Source organism: Copidosoma floridanum, unplaced genomic scaffold, assembly GCF_036245765.1.
Source record: "Copidosoma floridanum isolate Cflo_tuat_1 unplaced genomic scaffold, Cflo_Japanese_pri ptg000029l, whole genome shotgun sequence".
NCBI lineage: Eukaryota > Metazoa > Arthropoda > Insecta > Hymenoptera > Encyrtidae > Copidosoma > Copidosoma floridanum.
In genome coordinates, this window is record NW_028321906.1 from 7583363 (window position 1) to 7609493 (window position 26131).

At 36.8% G+C, this 26131-nt stretch overlaps 3 protein-coding genes across 12 annotated transcripts in view; all 3 read right to left on the reverse strand.

Annotated features, from left to right (window-relative positions):
- Window positions 1–2099, reverse strand: part of otp (orthopedia homeobox) — a 28854-nt gene extending 26755 nt beyond the window's left edge. For both annotated transcript variants that reach the window (XM_089595973.1, XM_089595974.1), the window contains exon 1: window positions 2054–2099. In XM_089595973.1, coding sequence (XP_089452099.1) covers window positions 2054–2099 — 46 coding nt within the window. The remainder of the gene's footprint in view (window positions 1–2053) is intronic.
- A 14735-nt stretch (window positions 2100–16834) lies between these two features.
- On the reverse strand, window positions 16835–20375 carry LOC106637056 (annexin B9). The gene is made up of 9 exons (XM_089596097.1): window positions 20128–20375; window positions 19312–19794; window positions 18809–18985; window positions 17938–17984; window positions 17780–17850; window positions 17522–17674; window positions 17248–17442; window positions 16984–17168; window positions 16835–16888 (listed from the first exon to the last, which is right to left on the reverse strand). The coding sequence occupies exons 2-9, from the start codon at window positions 19765–19767 to the stop codon at window positions 16835–16837; spliced, it is 1338 nt and encodes a 445-aa protein (XP_089452223.1). The 5' UTR covers window positions 19768–19794; window positions 20128–20375.
- A 646-nt stretch (window positions 20376–21021) lies between these two features.
- Window positions 21022–25817, reverse strand: LOC106637057 (annexin B11). Of its 9 annotated transcripts, XM_089596018.1 has the most exons (10): window positions 25204–25464; window positions 25044–25125; window positions 24589–24637; window positions 23130–23849; window positions 22666–22842; window positions 22383–22587; window positions 22163–22315; window positions 21912–22085; window positions 21648–21829; window positions 21022–21568 (listed from the first exon to the last, which is right to left on the reverse strand). In XM_089596018.1, the coding sequence occupies exons 3-10, from the start codon at window positions 24604–24606 to the stop codon at window positions 21518–21520; spliced, it is 1680 nt and encodes a 559-aa protein (XP_089452144.1). In that variant the 5' UTR covers window positions 24607–24637; window positions 25044–25125; window positions 25204–25464; the 3' UTR covers window positions 21022–21517. The 9 variants fall into 9 exon arrangements, with proteins under 9 accessions (XP_089452144.1, XP_089452145.1, XP_089452143.1 ...); XM_089596019.1 differs by lacking the exons at window positions 25044–25125; window positions 25204–25464 and adding an exon at window positions 25687–25817; XM_089596017.1 differs by lacking the exons at window positions 25044–25125; window positions 25204–25464 and adding an exon at window positions 25664–25817.
- Window positions 25818–26131: the final 314 nt, after the last annotated feature.

A 26131-nucleotide genomic window follows, 5' to 3' on the forward strand; every position in this document is an offset into this window, starting at 1 on the left:
CCTATAAAATCTTTTCATAATATACTTGTATAAAAAAGAAAAAAAAAAAAAAAAAAAAAAAAAGAAAAAAAAGGATAAAGAAAAACACTAAAGGTACAAACAGCGAGAAACAGGTACATCATCCACACGTTGGAAACAAGTGCACGCGTTTATCCTGCCCAACGACGTCCTCATCGGCATGAATGGCACTTTACGACTACTACCACCGCACACCGTAGTATATACTCTACACAACACACCCTTCCTGCGTTACAATTTTTATTCTTATTTTTATTTTTTACGATCACTCAAGAAACGAAATAGTAAGCTAGCGCGAGCTCGATGAGTCTCATTTCCGAATCTTTATTGCTGGGATCTGGCGAGCGTTTATAGTGGTCGAGGCCTTTTGATGGTTCCGGTTTGCCTTCTGAAAAAAAGAGGCGTTCGGGAAGGAAAAAAAAAAAAAAAAAAAAAAAAAACACGATCCTTTGAGTTACACGTGAGCCCAGATCTGCGTCCTACTAGGCATACTGATTTCACAAATCCAACTGGATTATTTTTGGAAAGCTGAGGAGTTGAGTTTTGTCTGTGGCTCAGTGAGGATGGACGTGTACGAGCATCCTTATCGTCTCTCGAAGGGGAAGATCTTTGCGGTCGCTATCATATCGGCTTAGCTTTTTTTTAACGTTATCTATTCCATTGAAAAATGACTTTTATGATTTTTCAATTGGTAATGATGAAAAACAGAGTTCGATATTAATGGCAACTTTTTCTATATAAATGCACACCCATAATTTAATTCAGTAATTAACTTTTAGATGAATAGTAATCGCCATAAAAATCAAAATTAAAAAAAAAAATACTCAAAGCAACTAATAAGTATTCTTACTATTTATTTAACAAATATTAAATATTTTTCATGAAAATTCCGTTTAAAGATAGTATACCGTGTTTGCACTGCTTACTGAATGTCAGAGGACACCCGTCGCTCTGTACTATCATCACGTCCCTGCATATTTGGAAAGTAATGGCTATTAAAATCTTGTCGTTTAAGAGTTTTTGTAAATTTATACCAAAATTATCGTATCTAATACGATTATCATGTGTCTTTAAAACGTGTCTTTTTTTGAAAATTTCTTTGGCAACGGCTGCCACTAAAATAGATTTGATGAATAATCAAAAATTCATTGCAGCACAAACGTTTGCCAAGTATGCCAAATTAAATTTACAACAAGATTCTTAATCATTTTATTTATGTATACACTCGCGTTAATACATACATCTATTAGTTGGTTGGAAAAATTAAAACAAGTAGCAAAGTTCTAGCAGCGATATGCTGCTTGCGATAGTAACTATGACAGTGTGCAATAATCATTTAATAATTTTTCTTGTTTTATTCCGATACAGAGCTCATCCTTATGTAAGATGTTACATTAGTTGCTAAATTTACTCGCAGTATAGCGGTGGACTTGCGGTACCCTAATCGGAATAAAGACCCTTCCCTGCTCCGAAAATTTGAGGGATCATGAACATTTACCTAACTTTTTTTTCTCTTTCAAAATAATCGATGATAATTCATTGTTTACAAAATAATGACTCTACTTTTTCATTTGCAAAATAGGTAATTAGATCGTTAGCAGTACCTTCAATTTTGACCAAAATTCAAAAGGATTTTACTTTGATAAAGGTACAATCGTATGTGTAGATTTGTAAACTATGACAGGTGCGTTATTTTGTTACATTTTTTTGGTTTACCATTACCTCATTGATTCCCCCAACTTATATCATTCATCCGATTCTGTAAAATACCATTGACGTTTTACAAGGTCTACTAATCCCTCAATCTCCTTAGATTTAATTTAAATCCTGAAGCAGTCATAAAATAACTAATCCTTTTCACCAGATGTACCAATGAAAAACTCTTTCTTCTCATCCACATTTCAGGCCATTGCTAAAATTCTCAAGTCCTGAAGTAGTAATGAAGGGGCGTAACAAGAAAAGGTACGAGAAGAGAAAATTTGTCTCACTCAAGGGCACGCTACCAACGAGGAGTCACTCGATCGCCGTCAATTACCTGTGCTGGTATGTATCGAGCCACCGACGGATATATTGTTGAGCATGCCTCCACGGGGCCGCGGGCGTCGGCTCCTGCAGCGCTCGAGTACTCAAAGGACACCAGAACCTCCTCCACTGTACGTTCTTTTGGTTCGCCCTTTCACCCTACGTGGCCAAGATCACCGTCGTCCTGTCACTGCCGATTCACGTACTACCATGTAGCCACCGGTGACGGAACTCAACGCCCGCGCGAACAACCACAGCAACGGCACAGCGTTCGGTTGTTATGCTCAAACATTTTATCCTTCCATTTTAACCAGAAAAAAGAAAAACTCTAGTTTAAAAATTTAGGGGTAGCAGTCAGCGGAGACCCATGCCCTGCGCTGCCAAACAGCGAACTGCCCGGCTCAGCTCGGGCCGCCATGTCCGCAGCCCCTCCACTCCACTCTCTCTCTCTCTCTCCTGGTTGCGCTCCACTAGCTTTCGTGCACGCGGCCCACCCCCTCGCCTCTCCCGTGGGCGTGATATTGAATCACTCCTACGCTCCCTGTCTCTGCGTGTGCTGTACGCCTATTCCGTGTGCGCTCGGGTACTTGGACATTTTTTGGATATTACTGCTCGACGCAGTGTATCTTGGGTGCTGTTTGTAGCGTCACTACGACTGGACTTATCGATAATTTTTTTTCTTCTTTTTTTCAGAGTCAAGGGGTTTAATAACCTACTGTGTCGAAGAAGACCTTTTTATTAAATACCGTACGAAAAATCGATGCTCGCGTCTCTTTATCCCTTCGAGGCTTAATCAACACTCTAAAGATGGTTGTCTTGATATCATTGCTAACGTGCTTCTCATACGCGGTATTGAAAAAAATTCTCGTGATAATTACACGTTTGTGTTTTATGTTTTTGAAATAATGTTTTTTTGTTGAAGGCCAATCTTATAGCTTTAGATATACTCACAAATGTAAATTGTACGATTCGATGATTCTTTTACTGGTGACAGCAGTATATTAAAATTTATTTTATGGTCCACTTGTCAGAACTGCGTTGGATAACACAATACTAAGTATTCTTTCATAATTATCTACAAAAACAGTCAAGTTCTTCCCTAATTCATTGAAGTTGAAAAACCATCGATTGAAATTGAAGCTTATAAATCTCTCGTAAAAAAAAACCCCCAACAGTCGTAGGTGCACCAAAAGAACCAATAAAACTACTAGCTTACGGAATTAAAACCCACTGTCCCTCCACATATCTGAGATCTGGTCCTCATTAGCGAAATCATCGCGATCGCCCATCCAATTTTATGTTACGCACCCAACAAATATCCAACAACCGGTGCGGTAAAATCGCCGGCTAGGGGCAAGCAATACACGCAACAACGGCCCATCTCCGCGATCGCGGCATAAAGCACACCCCAACTCCTCTAGCTTTCTATCCGCCAAATCCTTCCTTCCTTCCTCGTCCGTCCCTTATTTCTTCCCTACGTCTGGCTCCGTTTCCTTATCCCGCACCCCCGGCCTGCCCTTATTTTTCACCCTCCCCCCGCACACGGCTCCCTCTCCCGCTCCGGCGAAAAATCGCTTTGCGCGTAGGGCGTGGCCCCGCGCCAGCCAACTGCAGCCGAGCTCGGCCTCTCTCCCTTCTATTTTCCGATCCACGCGCACGATCGCGTCGACCCCCCCACCGCGCCACCCCGAAACCCGGGCAAGAGAGAGACTCGCCCACGCTGGCGCTCGAGATTTATTGAAATTTTATTTTTACGGTCGTCGTCGACGACGCGCCACCCCAAACGGAGGGAGGAAAAACGCTTTCTCGGGAGTTCACCGAGGAGGGTGGCGCGCACTGTTTCTCCGCGTTTCTTCTTTTCCCGAGCACTGTTCCACCTCTCTTTCGCGTTCCTCCCCGTCGGCGACTCCTCTTAATTCAATATAACCGACTATCTCGCTCTTTTTATCCTTCTGTCTCTCGCTCTCGTCAATTTCTCTCTTTTTTTCCCAGCCAGCCATCTTCGTCTCTCTCTCTCTCTCTCTCTCTCTCTCTGTTGGCGTTTTTCGAATGTTTTCTCCTTCCCGTTGGATTCTTGAGACTGCAATTATGACGAGGGACGGATCGACGAGGGTCGTATTATTGAAATACCGCGGCGTTATTATCAAAGAAAATACACACGGAAGCACCTGGTGACTGTATATACGGTTGAAATGATGCTAGCAACAACGTTTTTTTACCAACACAAAACAGTTGGTGTTAAAATCAGTGCGAGTGTTGCACGTTTTTGGAAAAAAGGAAAATGACAATCAAACGTACATTATCCGTACTTTCAGTCGAGCCCAGTTGTTGCAATAAACTCCGGGCATCCTCTCATCACAAAGCGTTCCTTGTGTAACACGGTACACGTGTACATGCCATTTTGATTAACAAAAGAACCCCGTGGCAGCCATACGCACGATATAAAACATCGCGTGGCGCGAGCATCATCGATTCGCTGCTCCGCGCATCCACTTTTCCGTCCTTCCATTAGGCTCGCGTTATCAATCCCACGCGGAGCTTGCAAGAACAAGGCTCGCTGTAACACCCGAGCGTTGGCGCGCATTAATCAACTTTGATGCAATTAGCGGATGCGTGCATTCCGGTCTCGGTCACGTTTGTGTGTACACCTGCTGTTACACACCAACTCATACGTCACTTTTCGAGGATAAATAGGACTTTGCACGCGTATACATGTACAACCATTGATGATGCTGGTACTCGCGACGATCGTCATCTGCACATGACGATGGTGCGCGTATCGATTAATTTCGGAATACGTACGTACCTACGCGTGTACACGTGAGAATCATAGTTTGGTTTCGTAGCTGAAATATGGAATTTCGCATGAGCGATGCATGGAATTCGTCGCGTTGGTATGCTCATATGAATACTGTGGCGTGAAAATTTATAAAGCTCCGTTCGACGGTAGAGCACATTTCGATACGTATTAAAAACTATCCTCTCCCATGTGCTCTTAGTATTCCTTCGGTGGGAATTTTAATTTTCAAGTTCCACGAATTTCTTAATTTTTCGATGGCTTAATTTCAAGTTTTACTTGCTGATTAAACGATTTATTAACTAGAGAATGTAGTTGACTGTGCGTATCTCTGATTTCCAGTGTGCATGGAATCTTTCATTAAAACCTTGGCGTTCTTTGTTTCTCGTTTGAATCGTCACCTTAACAAAGTATACAGTATACAAAGGAAGGTATGTGATATTGGTTTGTCAACGAAGAAGTCCCGTGAAAGTCAATTGGATGATTCTCAATTTTTCTTAATAAAAAATCAATAGTCAACTCATATAATAACGAAAAAAAAAAAAAAAAAAAAAAAAAAACAGTCATTAAAAAAAAAGGTCACTATACAGCGACGATTCTCTTTTGCAGTTGGTCTCGGGGAGCAATCGATTTAAAGCCAGCAGGCTATACCAGCAGCAGCCAGTGCCTAAATTGACAATGTGTCCAATGCAGGCTCGATGCCTCCGGGCTAAAACTACCAGGTATTTCTCTTTCTCTGCTCTGACTATTAGGTGCTCCGGAGTTCTTTCGGTTTTCCGTTGTTCGCTCGATGAATTATACATTTACGAACATATATGTACGTGTTGTACATACATATGTTCGATCATCTTAATTATTTACACAAATTTTCCATTACACCATTTCAGGCTCATTACTATGGTGGAAGAACGTTAATTATTCAATTCACTACTTGATTCATCACATGATTCAGTTGATACGTATGGTTATTTATCAGAATTGTATTCCAACTGCAAAATTTCCACTTGTCATTGACGATTCTTGTATATAAAGTTAAGAGAAGCTGTTCTACGGTTGTCAACTCTCGCAAGCTCTAGATGAAAAAGGACAATATCAGCTATGTAATTGCATCATAAAAAAACGAGACGAGGCTGATGGAAGATGATATATAGCTCGTAGAGACTCGGTATCCAGTTGATCCTCGACTTTTGATGAATCAGGAATAATATTTTTTCGATCACTATCTCGTATGTATTGCCTTAAAGATCACTATCGATCTCTTCTTACAGGATCAACCAGGACTGTTTCTTGCTTCTTTTGATTGTGTAACGCGTCTTTTTTTTACGCTATCTGATAGGTACTCTGCAAGCCTTTGTTTGAATTCTAGCTTGTTTTTAGCTCTTTTACAGAAATACTGTCTCCTCAGTTTTGCTGTTTACTCGTTTCAACACTTGGTTGGTTAACCACTTGCCTCTACACCTTTTCTGCCTTAATTATTTAAGAACTTCATCGATAATCAATCATAAGCATTTAAACAGTTTTTATTGATTTTCATTTGCTAATTTCCTTATGCATTTGCAATATTACGTAGGTGTATGTTTGCAAAAATGACGAGTACATTGATGCTACATAGTCTCGGCGCGTTTACCCACTCGTGCAAACAACACCCTTGCATAAAGGGAAAGATAGAGGCAAGGATTAAGTATACCTTTGTTAAACTGTTAGCTTGATTCAATTTTCTCCAATTTGTGGCGATTTGTGCTTACAGCGCCGAGCACGCGCACTCGCGGAGTGTGCTTGAGGCATACGTACCCAACTCGTGGAATACCTGATGCTGCCGGCTTACCGTTGATTATGCCCGGAATTTCCGAATCCTCGCAGAGTTGGGGCCTCTCGTGGTTTCTGACGCGGCTACTGTTGTTTTCATTTCGCAATACAGGAACTCGCGTGGGTCGAGAAACTTTGGAGAGCTTGCAAGCCACTTTTTTTCCACCAGCATTAAGATTACCCGCAGAGGACCGCAAGGGGGTGTATTTTGTTTCACTCCAATCATCGATTGACGATGCAAATATCTTAAAAATGAAAAGTCACACGTATACAAGTATTTTCTCCCCTCGATAAAACGATGCGTAACCGATTTGTTAAAAAGCAACGGTAACCATTCGTACTATGTACCCACAGGTCCAAGTGAGTAGGGGTTGATTTTTTCATCCCCCTGGAATTCAATAAACTAGTTTTTTTTTTTTTTTTTTTTTTTTTTCTTTTTACTCCCCATCTACTACGGTACATGCATGTACGAATAAACCTACCTACAAGTACGGCTCCCAATATCGTCGGCTTTGCGCGAGCGACGCACGTGGCGCACGCGACCATATTACCTATCCTCCCGTACACTTGTCTCTTCCACCCCTCGTGTAGGTGAGCAGAGCCACCTTCAGCATGCACGGTGCGTCTCGCGAGAGGCATCAGCCCGAGCTTATCCGAACAGGCGGGCGAGTCGTTGCCTCTCATGCTCTCTTTGAAGCTCAACTCGTGCCCATAGACCTGGTAAAATTATTACCTCCTGGTACAGCTACACACACGGGGCAGGTGTAAGCACATACAGTTCATCTTTCATTAAATTGGACAGCCAAAGTATATATACGCACACGTGTATCCATCTGTATCTGCGTATCTATAAAATCAACCCTGTGTAACATCTCCACCCCTGTATGAGCTTATAGTTGGTGTATAGGTGAGGAGGAGGAGGAGGAGGGATAGGCCCACTCGTCCGAACGCGTTTCATTCGAGAGGAAAGCCTATGCGCGGGAGTTCCAACCAAATCTCACATTCCTCTCATCTGTGCACCCTTAGTCATACTAGTGCTACTTCAATTCGATGCTGTGTATCAATACAGAAGCACTGCGTACGAAGAATAAAATAACTCGATCGCGCAACGATGGTCTTTCGATTCACGGTACGAGTGCGTTGGGAATTTCACTGGTCGATTTTATTTTTTTATTTTTATACGTACACTCAACATGGGATGAGGGCACTAGTAACGAAATGGAAAATATAACAAATGATTTCGATTGAATTCGGCGTCGTATGATATTATAGTTTTTCTTGTGTCGTTGCAAATTTTTCCGAACGCAATAACAACTCATCGAGTTACCAGATTAATATCCGGGTCAACCAGTCAATTCCCATTTATACTTCTTATCGTAGATTGTTTGTGACAACAATCCATTCAAACAGATGTCTAGAGTAGAAACCATTAAACAACTTTCGCACGAGGCGATGAAAAAACGGAGAACCTTCCCGTAACATGGTTTCGACGAACTACCGGTCGTGTACATTGGGTGAGCTTATGGACACGCATAATTTTTTTGCTTTTATTACTCTTCAACCTGCTAGCCGGCCGTATCGACCGTACATTGGCTTTACAGCAAACGACTACTGCTCGCGAGTAATTGTTCGAGCAAACTTTGCTCTGCTTCCTCGCTGGCTTCCCTTTTTTTTTCTTTCTCATTTTTTTTCAGCCGTATATTTTCAAGCTACCGTCTGCTCTTGCGCGTACGTACACCGTGTATAACGTGTGCAGACTTTTCTTTACTCGCTCTCAAAGTTTAATTAGTTTTTAGAAGGCGAATTCACGAGTGGCTGTACGAGAGATTTCGACGGAGTAAAAAAATTGGGCAAAGGAAGGACAAGAGCAAAAAAAAAGTAACGATGTAACCAAGCTTGGGATAAGCGAAAGCTCTCATCCCCTGTCCAAATGGAAATTCGGCAATGCCAAGTTTTTGCTCAGGTGGCTGTTGAAAAATACTTCGAGTTTTACTGAAAGCTACGATTCCTTGCAATCGTAAATGATAGGTACAGCACTTTTAAGAAAACGATTTTTCCTATATATTCAAGTTAAATGTAAACGAAAGCTCAAGACTCGATAATCCTTATACAAGTAGCTCAGATTTTTCAGTAGGGATAATAGTAGATTTTATCTGAGATTTACAGAAAATACCCAACTTGACTCGAGCAGTGAGACAAACGTCACCCCAAAAGTTTTTCAATTTTCTCGTCTTACCGGCAGCACTCCCTCGACAATGTTCACGTTTATCGTCTCCGTGCTTTGCACCTCTTACCTTTGGGTAATGCTTCTCTTGTCTTTTATTACGTATTCAAGGTATTGAGTGTTTTTAAAAAGGTTTTATTAAACGTAATCATCAAACAAACGCCGATAACACTCACTCGTATATGTAAGATCACTCGCGAAATTTGGAGTAGAAATAATGAGTACAAATGGTATCGGTGGATATACCGAATCTCCCTGGGGTTCGCCAGCGTCCACCTATCTATCTTTCCTCTATTTCTTCTTGTGCCCGGTGCATATCACTTCTCCCGTTTCTTCTTCCCTCCTTTCCCTCGGACAACACCGATGCTTTTTCACTGATGTATCCTTCTCTCTGCGGACATTCGCTTCTGCACACGAACGCTCTCTGGACCCTTTCGCTTATTCCTAATGGAAATTGATTACGTTGTCTTTGTAGTGGCTTCGGCTTTTCCTCGCTTTCCATACCTATCCGCTCCAACTCTAAGGAGAAAAAATAGATTTTTTTTTTTTTTTTCAAAGGATTCTATTTTGAAATTAGTTTTCTGGGACTTTTATTCCATCAATTATTGAATTTATTAAATTCTTAGCTTAGCCATTTGCACATAACGTTCACATAAAAAATTTATCATACACGTATGTCGTACTTTTTACCTTTAAATGTGCTGTTTCCATCAACAGTACAATAATTGTACGTGTAATCTCCGCATAATGCTAAACTTACCATTCGTTTGAGTCTTCGTAAATACGCATGTACATACGAGGTGGTCTTTTGATCGTAAATAACGAGCTTGTCCTGTCACTCTGACCCTCCCCCCTTCCCAGGACCATAATATACAACGGAAAGAAAAAGAAGTGCCGCAATCGCGACGGGCATGTAAAGTAGAACGATGCAAGTGTCCGGAAAATGCGAAACAAGCGGCCGGTACGTGCGAACTGCACTGCCACACGCTTAAGGGGATAATCAAGGTAAAGACTTGTACCGGAGAAGGGATCGTATCGGTAAGGAGATCGTGATGGAGAGTGTCTCTTTGGAACTTGTCAAAAGTGGATTTGTCGAGTTGTCAAGGATATTCGCGTGTGCTTGTGCGCTCATAGCTTCACTTGAGGATAAACTTGACGATTTACTGATGGAACGCGCCAAGTTTTTTAGACTCGTGGGATACGGCATACTCAACTTGTGAATTTTGCCGAGATTTATGCCCCGAGCACGATAAGTTCGTTATGGATGTGAACCTAAAAAAAAAAAAAAATAACGAAAAAGCATTTAAAAGCAAAGACTATAGTCTAATATCCACGAATTTTGTGTTGGTGCGAATAAACAAATTCAATTACTTTTACATCTTCAGATGAAAGGCTTTAGATTTCAACTATTTATCTTGTGATGTTTATCGATAAAAAGTTGTTTTAAAAATGACTTACTTGTCTAGTATTCAACCACATTATAACATTACATAACGTCGGGGCTGAATTCATGATTTTAAGTTGGTTTTCTATTTGACGGTAAAAATCATAAAGTTACATCCTACAGAGACCAATAATAATATTGAACGTTTTTGGCATGATTTAAATTGGCCTTCTTAAATACGCATTTGTGCGGACCCTTGACTGATACTGCAACCGTCCTTGATCCAACTTTGGAACGGTTTGTTGCAAAGCACTTGTTTCCAAACAGGATCAGGCCTATATCTAATATCAGTAAAGTATATGTATTACATTCACAAACCTGTACAAGATATATATGTATAATCCAATAGTTGTCCAAGGACCCAACAAATACACGTACAATGCACGCACAAGGCTGCGCGCAAGGCTTGCCCTTGCTTCGCGGGTCAGCCACCCCTCCATTGGATTAGCAGTCGAGCAACTGCCCCCTTCCCCGTTGATGTCGGCTCTCTTCCCCCTAGTCTAAAGAGGGAAAAATGTAATATAAAAGGCTTATCGGCTAAGCTGTTAATATGTTGCGCGTATCCACTATATACGTATACAAACTATACTCTTTTTCGCCAAAGGTTAATGCCTGTACACCCCAGTCATGTATCTATATGTGTGTGTGTGTGTGTGTGTGTGTCGCCGCGTACGCCCCGCCACGGAAATATGTCTCCCCCGACCCTCTTACCCTTCGTATATCTTGTACGGTTTAGGCGCGTAAAACACGACGATCCTACGAGAAAGTACTGTTGCGGATGCTCGTACTGTGCGTTGTGTATATGTTCGCCACCTTCCTCGGCCTTCCTTATTTAAATTTCGGATGGCTGTTTTGCTCCGGCCATTGGGATTCGTCTCGCTTAGGAAGACTGTTATTTTGTGGTCATCCGTGTGTTCGTCATGTCCAATCAGTACCTATTTTATTATAAACGAAATTTTTTATTTCTTAATTTAATCCAAATTTGTTTCCAGTATTGTAAAACAAACGGAAGCCAAAAGGGTCTCAAAAGTCAGGCCGATTGAGATATCATAATTCAACTTACTCAGGTGGTGTCTCTAAATAGTTCACAATCGTGCCGAGTGTTCCGTCCGTCGATGAATAAAAAAAAAAAAAAAAAAAATTTTACTGTCAAGTCCAACACCAGTTATTTTATCAATACCCTCGTCAGCATGTTCATGGTAATGTATAACACAAATCAAATTCATAGTCCCACGAGAAAAGAGCATCTCTACGCCGAAAAACATCCATGGCATGTCTCTAGTTGCAATCCACATGCCGGTTTGTCGTCAAGCTTGCTTAGGTCCTGAGCGCGCGCGCGCATCCACGGGAATAGGGGTTCACGTGTCGGCACGTGGCACAAGAACTAATTGAGATCTAGAATTCACTTTGCCGCTGCTGGACTGCCAGAAACGATGTCGTGACTTTATTTTTCCGGGGGAAGAGTCATGTCCAATACATCGAGGGAGTGTCTTTGATATTCGTCAGACACGCTGTTTTCGATTTTCACGGACGGGAGATTTTTCTCCCGATGGTGGTTAGGTAAATTATTTGTTGGACCAATTCATTGGCTTTGAAATGTGAAAGTGCATAAAATGGGTTCCATAATGGACTAGTTGTTGGAAACGCGGATCATGGAACTAAAAAATGATTTCTCAAGAATACTACATCATTGTATAAAAAATTTTAATGCGTCACTTGGTAAAAGTTATTTGATAAAAAATGACAAAGATAACCGCCTACATAGCCTTTTGCATGATGTCAAACAACACCTGAGAAAGATGGTACTAATACCCGGACTTAAAAACTCTTTAGTTTATATAATAAGAATTAAATGATTGCATTAAATAACAGCAAGTAAAACCATATTTATTTTCAAGAGACTTAAAACACCTTACAGTTTATGAAAAATAGAAATTATTTTTAAAGTTTTCAGTAAAGCATCTAAGTCATCTTAAGTCCTCCCAAGACTCCAAAGCCGTCAGACTTGTAGAAGTCTATCAGTTGGAGTACAAAAGTCGTAGAGTTATCGAATAACTATAATGTAATTATGAAATTTTGGGACTTCTGACTTTATTCTCGGCTGGTAGAGGTAGAAAGTCCACGAAATGTAAGTAACTTGAAGAATTTAAACGAGACTTAATTTGATATTCTTAGTCTCTCTTGTTAATTTTTTAATATGAGGTATACTAATTACTTTAAATTGAATTTTATTTCTATTAAACTAATTTTTGTCCCGCTACTTTTCATCCGAATTCCTCAAATAAACCTTTATTTTTATTATTTTCAGCGGTAACCGTATAGATCCTGTGACTCGAAATAAACAAGTGAATAAATAAATACCACGAGTGAAACCAAAACAATGAAAAGAACATGTATAAAAAAAAGTACACCAGTGAGGGCCAACAACCACACACAGACGCGAAGAAAAGATCAAGAGGAAGTGAAACAAGGGTAGAAGAAAAGATGTAGCTTAGCCAGCCAATACGCACTCCAACAAGCTAGAGAAAGCTATACCAAGGGAGAAAGAGAGCTAGAGAGAGAGAAGCAGCTTGGAACGTCAGCCTGAAAATCAAGAATAATGCCAACACGGAACTGCACTACCCCACGCGCGAAGTCCTGACTCTCCCCAGCCGCTGGCACTGCTGGTGCGCAATGTGCGTCGGTATAGGTAGCTCGGGGGATGTGAAAACAGAGAGAGAGAGAGAGAGAGAGAGAGAGAGAGAGAGAGAGAGAGACACCACGGTAACCGACGACGAGTGTGTCTCTCTTCCACTCGTGCACATGTACAAGCCGGCTACAATCTACACGTCGTTACACATAGATGTGGCCTTTGTCTCTCTCTTTCTATCTTTTTCTCCCTGTGTATGTGGGTGCATACACACGTACTAAAGTCCTAGCTCATCCTCCTCGGAGAGTATGCCTCCTCCTCCTCTAGCCCGACTCACTAGGCCCACACCATATGTACATGTCTCGATAGTTGTAGCACATTGTTTGTTTTAGAGTATTCAGTGGGTGTGGGAGAGAGAGGTAGAGAGAGCTTGTAAATGAAAGGAAAGTAGACTTGAAGCGAGAGAGGCAATAATGGCGAAATTTGGATTTCCGAATTACGGAGCTTGCACGAGTTTTGGGAATGCCAGAGTTTGGGATGTGTTGGCGTGCATTGTACCAAATGAACTTGTAAATTGGAATATTTGGCATTCGATGGGAAATGAGTAATTCTTTGAAAATGAAATAGTTACCGTGGCCTATACGTTACGGGGCTGTTGAGAGCTTATTGGGTCAGCGTCTTTGTGCAACTTCGAATTGGCTCTTTGTTGAAAATTGTTGTGTTAATTACGACTGCCAAATAAGCTACATAAAATTAAATTTCATAAATACTTTCAAAACTTCTTTATATTATCAGAAATAGCAACAAAATTTATCTGATTTTGTTGTTAAGATTATTTCTACGTTAAGACAGTTAATCAACTTGACAATTGATTTTTGGTCCTACTACAGCCATTAACAATAAGAAAAACTACCATGATCAGATAACTGATGTAGGAAATCGTTATACAATTGTCTTGTCTTTGCATCCAGTATTTAATATACGTATAAAAAATTGAAAAAAGTAGTTAAAAAATTGAACGTCACAGTAAAAGAAAGAGAGAGAGAGAAATTTTCGAGAGATAAAATTATCATCAAATACATGCAGGCTTTGCAATGAGGACATACCTGGTATGTTTATAGTTTACGGTTCCAAGAACTACTAGCTATGTTTGATACGTTGCCATCGCTAATAAAGTGGTAATTTGATACTAAACTTTCTGTTACTAAAATTATTTCAAATAAAAACTATACGGTTGACGATTTTTTTTTTTATGTAATTGGTGTTATTGTCTTGATACTTGTGCCAAAGTTTATCTTGCACTCTCCTGCATCCCATTAAAAAGATATTTACCGAGAAATATCAAAATTTGTGATACCTCCATAAAAGCTCACATTGTCAAAAATTTCTAACTACTACATTTCAAAAAATATCAGGTTAAAAAAACAAAAAAAAATTCAAACATACTCGTAGTATTATAAAGACTTAACTTTGTAAGTAACCACCTTAAAGCACTAAAGACACTTTACACGTGAGTTAGATAAAGCTTCCTTACTCGACAAAGTTAGACATACTTTCCACGAATGGCAAGTAGATTGTGGCGATGAACAACACACTAATGTCTTTTATTAATGGTAACTTTAATAAGGAACACTTCCCAAGTTAACCTGAGGCACCTTGCTTAGCTAATAATTTCCTTACAACTATTTAACATCTTTTATGATGATGTTACACAAAATTTGACCCACGACGCGCAAAAAACACTGTTCTTATCAATTGGTGTTCGTAATAAACGTACCGTTTGACGGAATCATCATTTACATTGAAATTATCAAGTTATTGTGTATTGTAGAATTTACAAGTAACAAGTTAACTTCTCACAGTCAATTGGCCCCTTTTCTCAAAAAAGCTCTTGCATGGCATAACAAAAAGCTACTGAGCTTGCGCAAATTACCTGAAGCCCATACATACTTTAGTCAAGTAATCTCGATAAATCAAAGTTTCGAGAGAAAAAAAGGGGAAAAAAGAGCTCCAGGGGAAAAAAGGAAGACGAAGAAGAGGAAGAAGAAGAGAGCAGGGGAAAAAAGCCAGCGTTATAAGGGATCAGTTAGAAAAGTGCGATGATCGCGAGGTATAAAAGGAAGGGAAGAGAGAGCGAGGATAAGACAGGAGCCTTTAAATATCGTGGCCATGATATCGGTGTCAAAGCGCCGATGGCAGAGAGGAGAGTGGACCGAGGGAGAGAAAGAGAGAGGAGCTTTCTGAATCCCAGGAGCGCGAAAATGTGGCCATTCGTATGATCGGGCCGCTCGCAGGAGCTTTCCCCTTGGGGGAGATTCAGCCACCTCTTCCTCCAGCGAAATGTCTTTTAATATACACTATATCTTCAATGAGCCGAGGGTCCCTTCCTCCGTCCCCTTCCACTGACTTTCCCTTAAAAGTACGTCTATACGTGTACACTCTACGCGGGTGCTTCGTGTATTCTTGGCTGATTATGTAGGTGTGGATGTAGGTGAACACGGAAACAGTGACTCGTATCTGCTGGGGCTGTTGGCTGTCGGTACCCTGTGAGAAATCAGATGGATGACTCGAATGTATTATCATGATTTTATTTTCGAATATGGTACGTTGTTACTTGGTTTGGCTCACAGTTTACAAGGATAAAACACAACAGTGGGATTAAAATGAAAAATTCTTTTTTTTAGTACGTAGCAAGAGTCTTCACTCTCACAAGTTATTCTTCTCTTCAATCAAATTTTTTTTGCTTACGTGTAAAAATCCTTATAATAATAATGTATTAACAATCATTCATGACCAATATTTCAATACCAGTAAAAGTAAATGGAAGTCTCTTGAGTACGTAAGTATTACAGGACTCTTTTGCTTATATTGCGGTGGATTAAACTAATTCTGGCAAATTAATTGGTACTTAAGATGTTTAGTTGAGAGAGTCTGGTTTCCATTCGCTCATTCTTCTCCTTCTCCTTGCCATTGTCCTTCTCACACTTCTCCTTCGTGTCGTCAGTCTTACTCCATCCCTTTCCTTGATCCTTAATTTTCTTTGTCTGTTGTGTATAGCCACCGAATTTTTGTTTTGGATTTTTAATAGTTTTAAGTTTTTTTTCATCAATTTTAGCGTATTTTTAATGACATTTAATATTAAACAAAACAAAAAAAATTAATAATAATCAGATTGTGTATTGGAATTCATTGACGTTGTATGGCATTTGTACTATTTTGTCTTTTAAAAAATTGTAGAAATTGATAAAGACGCTTCCTAAAAAATTATTTGCTATCATTAAAAATGCATTGAGTGTAACTGCTACCTTAATAAAAAAAAAAAATTGTTTATTATGTGTTAAAACTGATTTTCTTTTAAAGATTACTCGATCAATCCTATATAGGCAATCAATCAAATAAATAATTATAATACTTGTGGTATCTCTTGGTTGTTTTTAAGCTGATATAGAAGAATAGTGAAACACTTGTCCTTGAAGGATACAAATAAACCGATTGATGATAAGACTGTAAACTCTCAATATTTTTACCAACGCTGTTTTTCAAAAATAATTCAAACTTTCTCTGAGATACATAAAGTTATTACGAACACATAAATTTAATTTAATTTGTTGAACAAATCTTAATTTTACCACCCTTAGGAAAAATACTTTTCGTAACTGGTGCGTATACCAACGGAGGAAATCACAAAGTATCATCGGGCGTTGCACTTGGCGGGGTAAAGATGTCGCACTATGTAAGTTACGAAATTTATTACTACTTTCGTTTGATGGCTCTTTCCTTTTTTTTTTAAATTATAAATAAAAATAATACAAAATGTTTTGGTTTGCTTCGTAATTTTTTGCAATCAGTAAAATTAAGATTAACAAGTTAACTTTCAGTTTAACAATACTTTATTTATTGAGAGGTAAGGGTTAGTAGACATTTTCTATAATTGCCAGAAAAATTATCCTGCGAAAAAAAATTTATTATCGTTCAATCAATTTGTTTAGTTACTTATTTTTATGCTCCTCAAAGTACTTAATAATGTTTTGCCAATTACTTACAGAGATAAAGGCCTCCAAGGTCTTTCCATACTGTTGTATAAATGCTTGCTTTATTTCTCCCATGTCGATTCCAGACCGTGTTACGATTATTCTGGTGAGACGTTGCTCTAGCAGCAGTCCTAAGCCCTTCTTGCTCTTATAAATTAGCTCAGCATAGAATGCAGCTTTATTCTTTGCATGCTTAACTGTATCGAAAACATTTTGTTATACAAAAATTGAACTTAATAATTTTGTATGTTAAACTAACAAATTTAAATTGCATACCTATAGCAAGTAAAATATTAAGACGATCGCGCACACGACTCTCGATATTCCTAAAATCATCAGAAAATTTTTTTTCAATACCTTGCTCTATGTCAAGGCCAGTAGAGTTTCGGTACTCCTCAAAAATCAACGACAATTGAGCCAAATTCCTTTGAACGAGTATCTCGTAAAACACTGACTTGTTAGAACGAAGTTCTGTAATAAAAGATCGAAAGAATGACATAAATTTTTGTGATGAATTTTTAGGATTTAACTATAAGTAAGAAGATCTAACCAGCTTGGAGGAGTTTTCTGGCATCATCAGCCGCACTGGCTCGATCTATTTCAAACGATTCGTCTCTTTTGGCACACAATATAGAAGCCATTAGACGCTTGGAGTTTCCATGAAAATACAGATTCAATTCGTTTTCTAACGACTTTCCATACACTAAAAATTAATCTTAATCTTGTTACTCTTAAACTTTTTGACATTGTATGATTTTTTGTCATAGATAAAGGAGTATGAAAGAGAATCAACCAAGAAAAAACTTACCATCTTTGAAAGCTTGAGTGACCTCGAGAATTTCCTGATTCGACAAAACAACCAGTATCTGATCCAGTATGCTTTTGTCAGAAAAAATTTTATACATAGCATTGAATAATTCCTTAGCATAAAATTGTGACAAAGGCATTATCATAGCAAGTAATAACCTTTTAAGTTTTCCAGACATCTTGGATTTAATTACTTCAGCCAGTTCCTAAAAAATACGATTGTATTAAACCACTACAAGCTAATTAGCAGTTTGTATTACAGAACTTTTGTTACTCTACTTTATATATTGTTCAACATAAAGGTATAGTGTTAGATTTTCAAATAAATTTTTCCAATTTTTATTTTTGTATCCTTATTATTATCTCTCCCATCAGTTCAATAATTTATGGAAAAAAAATTGTATGTACAAAGCTTACTGCATCCGTATTATTTTCCATGTGTAAATAAAATGTTGCAAGTTATTGGATACATCTTATTTTGAATACTAGGGATGCTTAATATTTTATTTACTAATATAAATATATGAGTACGGAAACTATTTTATTAATTACTACTCAAATAGTTGACTAGTTACAAAAAATTTGAGTTTTGAGCTATCTATCTTATAATTCTTTTCTTTTCAGAATGTATTATTTTGTCAACAAATTAATGCTATTGCTCACAAAATGATACACCTCTTTTAAATATGAATTAGTTATTTAACAAACTAAACAATGTTGTATGAATAAAAAACAGCAGCATATTATACCTTATTTAATTTGGTTTTTTATCCTAACTATAATAATGAATCGTAGTATTTCAATACAAAAAGAAAATATTTGATTGGACAATTTAACCATACACATAATAAATTTTTACATACTACTTGAAAACATTTTTTGTCCGTTTACACTACAATGAGTTTATCAGTTGAGTTTCTGCTTTTTTTCTTTTTTTTGAAACATTCGAATCAAAAACTCATAAAAAGTGCATTGTTTTAACTATTTTGTTACTATAATTATCTTTATAGCTTTACTTAAAACTTTTTACCTTGCCACTTAGTACTTTGTATTGTTCTGCGATTTCCAAACGCTGCAAGTTAGTACGGTTTGCCAGTACTTGGATAACAGACTGTTCATCGATTTTGGAGCCTTTCAAAGCTTTTAGTAGAATATTTGCATCACCGCTTAAATTGGAAGACTCTGCAGGTACAACCGTCGGAGAAAACTACATAAGAAAATATTAATTATTTTTAAACACTAATATATCCTTGATTTTTATGAACAAATAAATATTTTATCCATAGTTGAATTGATTCTAATTATGAATATAAATCCTTTTAAATTAATGAAATGTTACAACAAAATTTAATATTTACTTATAACTTTATATTTTAACAGTATAATCAGAAAATAAAATTTTAGTTCATAATGATCAAACAGCGCTAGTAAAAAATCAATTTTGTGCTCTAGCCATTACGTTTACTGTTCCCAAAATTTTTAACAATAACTGAAAAACATTAAATGTTTTTGTTAATAATATTCAAGACTCACCTTAGCTTGAGCTTGAGAAGCCATTTGAGAGACTTGTGGGTTGTATAATGTGGATGCTCCACTCTGGTAAGGAAAGGTATTACCATGCATAGGATCAGCAGGATCAAATTTTTCAAAATTGCTTTGATTAGAATGCAAGCCTGTAGTAGAGGTATGTGAATTTACGGGTGGATGAAAGGGATAAGTTTGTACCACAAAGCTGGGTTGAATTGAACAAAAATTTTGATTTAAATGTGATTGTGGTGCTAAAGGTTGAGGTTCAACTTGTGGTACTGTTTGGGATATTTTTAAGCATGGAGCTAATTGTGGTACATGACTGTTAGGATATAAAAAATGTGGTTGGGACGTATGAGTGGCAGCAGGAGTTTGGAAATAGGGTGGAGTACTTGGAGGAGCTGTGGGTGTTACTGCGGAATGCTCCCTAGAATTTGGTAGCATTTGTTTTTCGAGCAGCATGTCCTTTCTTATTCGATGAATACAGAACTGGAAAACAAAGAGAAGGACTTTTAATTAGACTTCTGTTTATTACTTTTTAAACATTATATCGAAATGGAATTATCATTTAGTGTAATAAATTTCAGCTAGCTGAAAAGTATAAGACTATAAGACAACATCATGAAAAAAATAGACCGGCTTAATGGCACTAAATAATAAGAACTCAAAGTGCGTATTAATACGGAAAAGATAAATAGTCAAATCAAAGCGTGCAACATTTTATTATCATTGACTAATAAATAACAAAACGTTTTGATCGGTTAAAAAAAATCGTTCATGTTTTTCACATAAGACTCAATGTTATTCAATAATTGTACTTACTTGATGACAATATCCCGTATAAATGCTTTATGTGATGAAATGTGTCTTTTTGATTGATATGAAACGAATTAAATTAAATAAATAAATTCTACTATTACTCGTTAGAAAGAAACATGAAACGCCTAAACTAACAACGTTCATCATATGATGTGGCACTTGGTTAAGAGATAATTAGAATTTGACCAACTACAATTTTCTGTCCAAAATCCACAACAAATACTGGCTCTATTTGCTACTGTTTTGTGGCGTGGACAAGCTTTGTACGTTGGCACTAATCACAAAAATTTTAAAAGTATTATATTAGCTCGAGTGTTATGATGCTTTTTCTTTAAATACCCTCACAATATAACGAGTCGTGCCTAAGTGAAAGTTTAAAACAGCTTTCCTTCGTACAAATGTTGAAATATCGTCAGATACAAAGTTAGTATGATTACTACCTATTCATAGATCCCTCAACTTATTTGCAGACACAAATATTATTACTTTTATTTTGTTTAAACCTTTTAGATTTTAAGTTTATAAATACGCCAATTTCAAACAATGAGCATTTTTTTTAAATGATGGATTGGAGAATATTTTTTTTTAATTTCTTCTCTCAAGAATAGGTCAGGTTTATTTAATTTTTTTACTGTCTTGTATCCAAAATGAAATAAAACTTTTTCCTGACGTAGGCGTAAAATATATTTCAAAGTATTTGAAAATTTAAAACAGTTTTATATTATGTTTTACGTTGAGAATATTTTGCTATTTCTAGGTTAGGTGGAAAAGTAATTTCAGAGGTGCATTACGTGAAATTTTATTTATTTCTAGAAACTTAAAACGTCTTTTTGTTATAGCCATTATACTCACTCATGGCAATAATTATTTTTATTATTATTTTTAAATTTTAGGACAGTAAAGTTACAGAATCTACACAGGCACTTCAAATTAAAATCGCTGTACAAATCTTTTTTAAGTACGTACCAAATGGCTATGAGTCAAACGAAAAATTTGATTCTAGTTATTTTAATTACATTTTTACAACAAAGTGCATCAAAAGCATACTTGCACGTAGCTATTTTCGTGCTGTATTTATGATTGATACATTTATACACAAATATTCTGCATATAGTACATATTTTAATTGATTTTTTTTCATCAACAGATATAACTGTTAAATAGTTGATATATTTATCATTAGAGAAAATCTCTAGATATCACATTTAATTTTTGATGTAATAGTACATAAGAAATTTCTAACTTTTTTAGAATGTACATATTCTTGCTAAGAAAATTTTACAAAATATTAACATTGGAGATTTATTTATCATTTTAAATAAGTGCAATAAATAAATAAACGAATAAATGCAAGTACAAGGACGTGAGATGTTTTTCATTACAAAGTTCTTAATTACGAGATAATGGCAAGAAGACATTTTTTGTAATGACCTGAGCAATCACCCTGTAAGAAAAAAAAATTCAAAGTTATTTGAATGAATTGTTTTAACACTTCAACTCATAGTAATTATCTTATATCTTACACTAATGAATTCTTCCAAAGATTTACTATACTGCTGCAAAAAAGATTGCTTTATTTCTCTCATATCAACTTCAGATCTCGTAACGACCAATCTTATAAGACTTTTGTCATCGGTACCAATGCCTTTCATACTTTTGTAAAGCAATTCAGCGAAAAATCCTGCTCTGTTCTTCACACACTTAACTACATCAAAAACATTTATAAAAAATGGAATTAATACATTGCACAAGTTATACGAGATAAAAGTTTTAAAATATTTGTATACCAATAGCTAGCAAGCCCTTTTTAATATCGCCTGAAAATTCGTTCTCGATAGCTTCCTCAATGTCATGGCCAGTTATGTTCTGATACTCGTTAAAAATTAGTTGTAACTGAGCTATATTTCTTTGGACGAGTATCGTGTTAAATACTGATTCGTCAGTACCAAAACGAAGTTCTCCTTTAATAAAATTTTATCATGAATTTAAAATTGTTATATTTGTATTTATTTTATAATATTTATGGAAATAATTTTACCAGCTCGTAGAAGTTGTTTTGCATCTTCAGCAGCCCTAATTGGATCAACTGAAAACGATTCGTCTCTTCTGCCACAGCAAAGAGAGACCATTAAACGCTTAAAATTTCCAGAAGTGTCTCCGATCAAGTCATCCTCCAGGGACTTCCCATACTCTAAACATTTTTTTATTTTTTTATTTTTAAATTTTAAACGTGAAATATTAAATAATGAAATACTCACTAGCTTGATAAGCTTGTTTGATTACGTTAATTTCATGGTTTGACATAGTACACAGCACTTCGATCAAAACATTTTCGTCGGTACCAATTCCACTCATGGCATCGTATAACTCCTTTGCGTAATATTCCGGTAAAGGCGTCATCATTGCAACCAACAGATTTTCAAAGTTACCAGATGTTTCAGATTTCAAATCTTCAACCAGATCCTATAAAACATAGTGTATACACATATATATAATACTTTACATACGCCAAAAGAACATCTGGTGTGGTAAAGCATTTACCTTGCCATACAATGTTTTGAATTCAAATGCGATTTGCAAGCGCTGTAAGTTAGTACGATTAGCCAACACTTGAATGATGGATTTCTCATCTGTTCCCCAACCTTTCATAGCTTTGCGCAAAATCTCCGCATCTTTTCTTGGCTCAAAGGGCGCAGCAGGGACTACCGTCGGGGAAAGCTGTAATATTAAATATAAACAATTTTTAGAATATTTAATGCATAGCGAAATTTCTAACTGTATATTTTTTAATCACTTTTAACTTAGATTATATAGGAACCGAATAAATGACTGATATTGTATACATTTCTCAGTATTCTATTATTTGATAATTAATTTTAAGGATTATACCACTTAATGGTTCTAATTATTATACAATTGAGTATTCTTAATATTTTGTTCGTTTACAATTTTTAAATGCCTCAATTTTTTTTTTTTTTTTTTTTTTTTAGTAGTACTTCACTCACCTTAGTTTGGGGCCCCATTCGAGGGGCCTGTGGATTATGTGGTACATGTCCTCCGTAGCTAAAGCTCCCACCACTACCCTGACCCCCCGAATAGGCTCCACCCTGGTGAGGAAAACTGTTACCGTGCATAGGACGGGAGGGATCAGATATTCCTGGGGTACCCAAATTTGGATACAAACCTTGGGCTAAGCCACAATGATTTTGCATGTATTGTTGAGATGAATATGGTTGATGCTGAGATGGCAGGGATGATTGAGTCTGAGGTGGCTGTGCTGGATATGGTTGGTGTTGAGGTGGCTGTGATGGATATGGCTGGTGTTGAGGTGGCTGTGATGGATAAGGCTGATATTGAGGTTGCTGCGATGGATATGTCTGATATGTCTGGTGTTCAGATGGCTGTGATGGATATGGCTGGTGTTGAGGTGGCTGTGATGGATATGGCTGATGTTGATGTGGCTGTGGTAATGGGTATGCTTGGTTAGATGAATAAGCTTGACCTGAATGGGATTGAGGCATGGAAGGCTGAGGCATAAAAGGTTGAGGTGCGTTGGAGTAAGGAGTTGGTTGTGATGGATGAGCGTTTGGATACGGTGTGGGTGTTTGAGTCATACCAAAAGCTGTAGGAACTTGTGAATAAGGTGGAGCACTTGGAGGAGCTGATGGTGTTCCTGGAGGAAGGCCGAAAGAAATTGGTGGCTTTTGTCTTTGGGATGGTGTTGTCTGTTTGTACAACCGTAATAGATGGTGAAAAAAAAAATTATCATAATGCATAGTAATTTTACAGTAGTTTTTAAATATTAAGTTGTTTGCTAGTACAAGATGGGTCACTAGTACATGCGTATAACTTCCGGTATCGTTAAATTAAATGTTTGATTGTTTTCTAATCTTGTTCATTGATCAACAATCTGTAACTACCTTATTAATTATATACTTGTTACATTAATTAATAATTTTGTTTCAGATTAGTGTCCAACTGTAACAGGAAATCAAAAATATATTTACTGGGGAACTAGTGACATTTGTTTAGTATTTTTAGATCTGGAGCGTTATATACGTTTTATATGATTAGTTAAATTTTTAGTTTGTTCCAGAATTGATCTTAATTTATTTCATATACATTCAACAAAATAAAGCTCATCATCTATAAAATTTATCTGAAACTTTTTCTGTATAAGCGTCGTATAAAATACTAAAAAAACTAATGTACTAAAATGGACAATTCTTTTGTATTATTTACTTTTAAAATTAAATCTATAATAGGTAAACTATGTTATTGATTAATTTTTTAGTAATACGAAAGAAAACCAGTAAGTAATTTCATATGCTAATAATTTTTTTGTTACATTGACCGAAAATGAGTGTTATATAATGTTTGCAATATTTTTTAGTCCAAACGGAAACTACCATTTGTGCTGTACAAGACATGTAAATACGTAAAAAAAAAAAAAACAATACTCACTTGATAGCCGTAACTCATGTTGATGTTTTTTGAAGTCGTCTTTGGTTCCCTGCAAAATAATTTGGAAAAAGGAAAATCAAACAAAGCCTGTTATTTACCTTGAAACTGATATTATTGCTCATCTGACAAATCAACACGATTTTTTATGCAGTAGAAGATGTAAAAAAAAAAAAAAAAAAAAAAAAACTTTCAAACACTACCACCTCTCTAGCTATTGAAGAGGCACACAATAAAGTACAATAATGCAGTTAGAAAAAAAACAGCGTAGTTTATTGTACCTTATTTTCAAGCGATTGTTCACAAAAAATTCAAAAAAAAATTGTAGTAAATTTTATTTTAAATGAAGTCAGAAAAAGCATGCACTACAAAAGAAAGACAAATAATAATTCTGCTTAAAAACACTTCTTTTCTATTAAATTTAATGCCAAAAGTGAGAAAAAGCATGTTATAATGACCGCTGAACTAGTCACATCTATTGTTGTGGCAGAAAAGCTCTTATTTATTTGAAGTAACGCTTTTGAAATGATGTATCTGTAGCTGTAACAAAGGAGACACAGCAAGTCAACAGTAATGTCATGTAAGTGTTTTGTTTGCCCGGCACATTATATCCACTACCTTATTCACGACCCGCGAAGTTGAAAAAATTACTTTTTCATTGGTTAGTCTCATAACGTAGCCTTTCTGATTAGTGAGTTTCAAATTTTGTTGTTGACGAATAAAGTGCCAGCCGATTTAAGTACGCACTTTCTAAATATAAAACCACGTCAGAAGAGAGGTAACTGGGGATTCCCCCCACCGAGGAAAAGTTAAATGATTGCATTATCGTTCGAGTGTAGCGTATTTACCAGATATGACATGAAAACAACAAAATAATAATAGTGATCATACAATGAATTATCGAGACGGTTACCACCGTGTCGTTTCTAGAGTTTGTTTGTTTCTATTTTCGGGTAAAACTCACACATTACCATCAGTCAAAAACCGGTACCTTTCTTATTCACTCCTTACAAGACCGCTACTGTATAGAACAGACATATACATTGTGCATATGAATGTAATATTTGTTATCACTTACCAATATCACCAAATGTCACTTACAGGCGTAAAATTCCTATATGTATAAGTATTCGTTTGTGCGTCTGGTTAAGGTAAGAACTGCTGCAATGGCAAAGTAAAAATGATACCACAATGAGTGAGCTCAGTGACGATTCTAGACACGTCAGTCAACCTTGCAAGCGAGTGGTTCTGTGATACTTATAGTTATATACGGTAGAGGAAGAGAAGGGGAACCTCAGATACGACGAGAGGGAGATGATTACAAAAGAGGAGGAAAATATTGTTAAGCACTGTGTGTTGTTGTAACAGTATCTCACAAAAGTTTTGATTATTTCAATACTCACTAAGAGATTACATTATTAGGTAGTAATTGACAAAAATTGTATTATTAATTACTATTGTTAATGTAAATTAAACATAATGATTGTAGTTACCCTCAAAAAAATGTTTAATATGAGTCCAATTAGAAATTGGAAGGTTAAACATC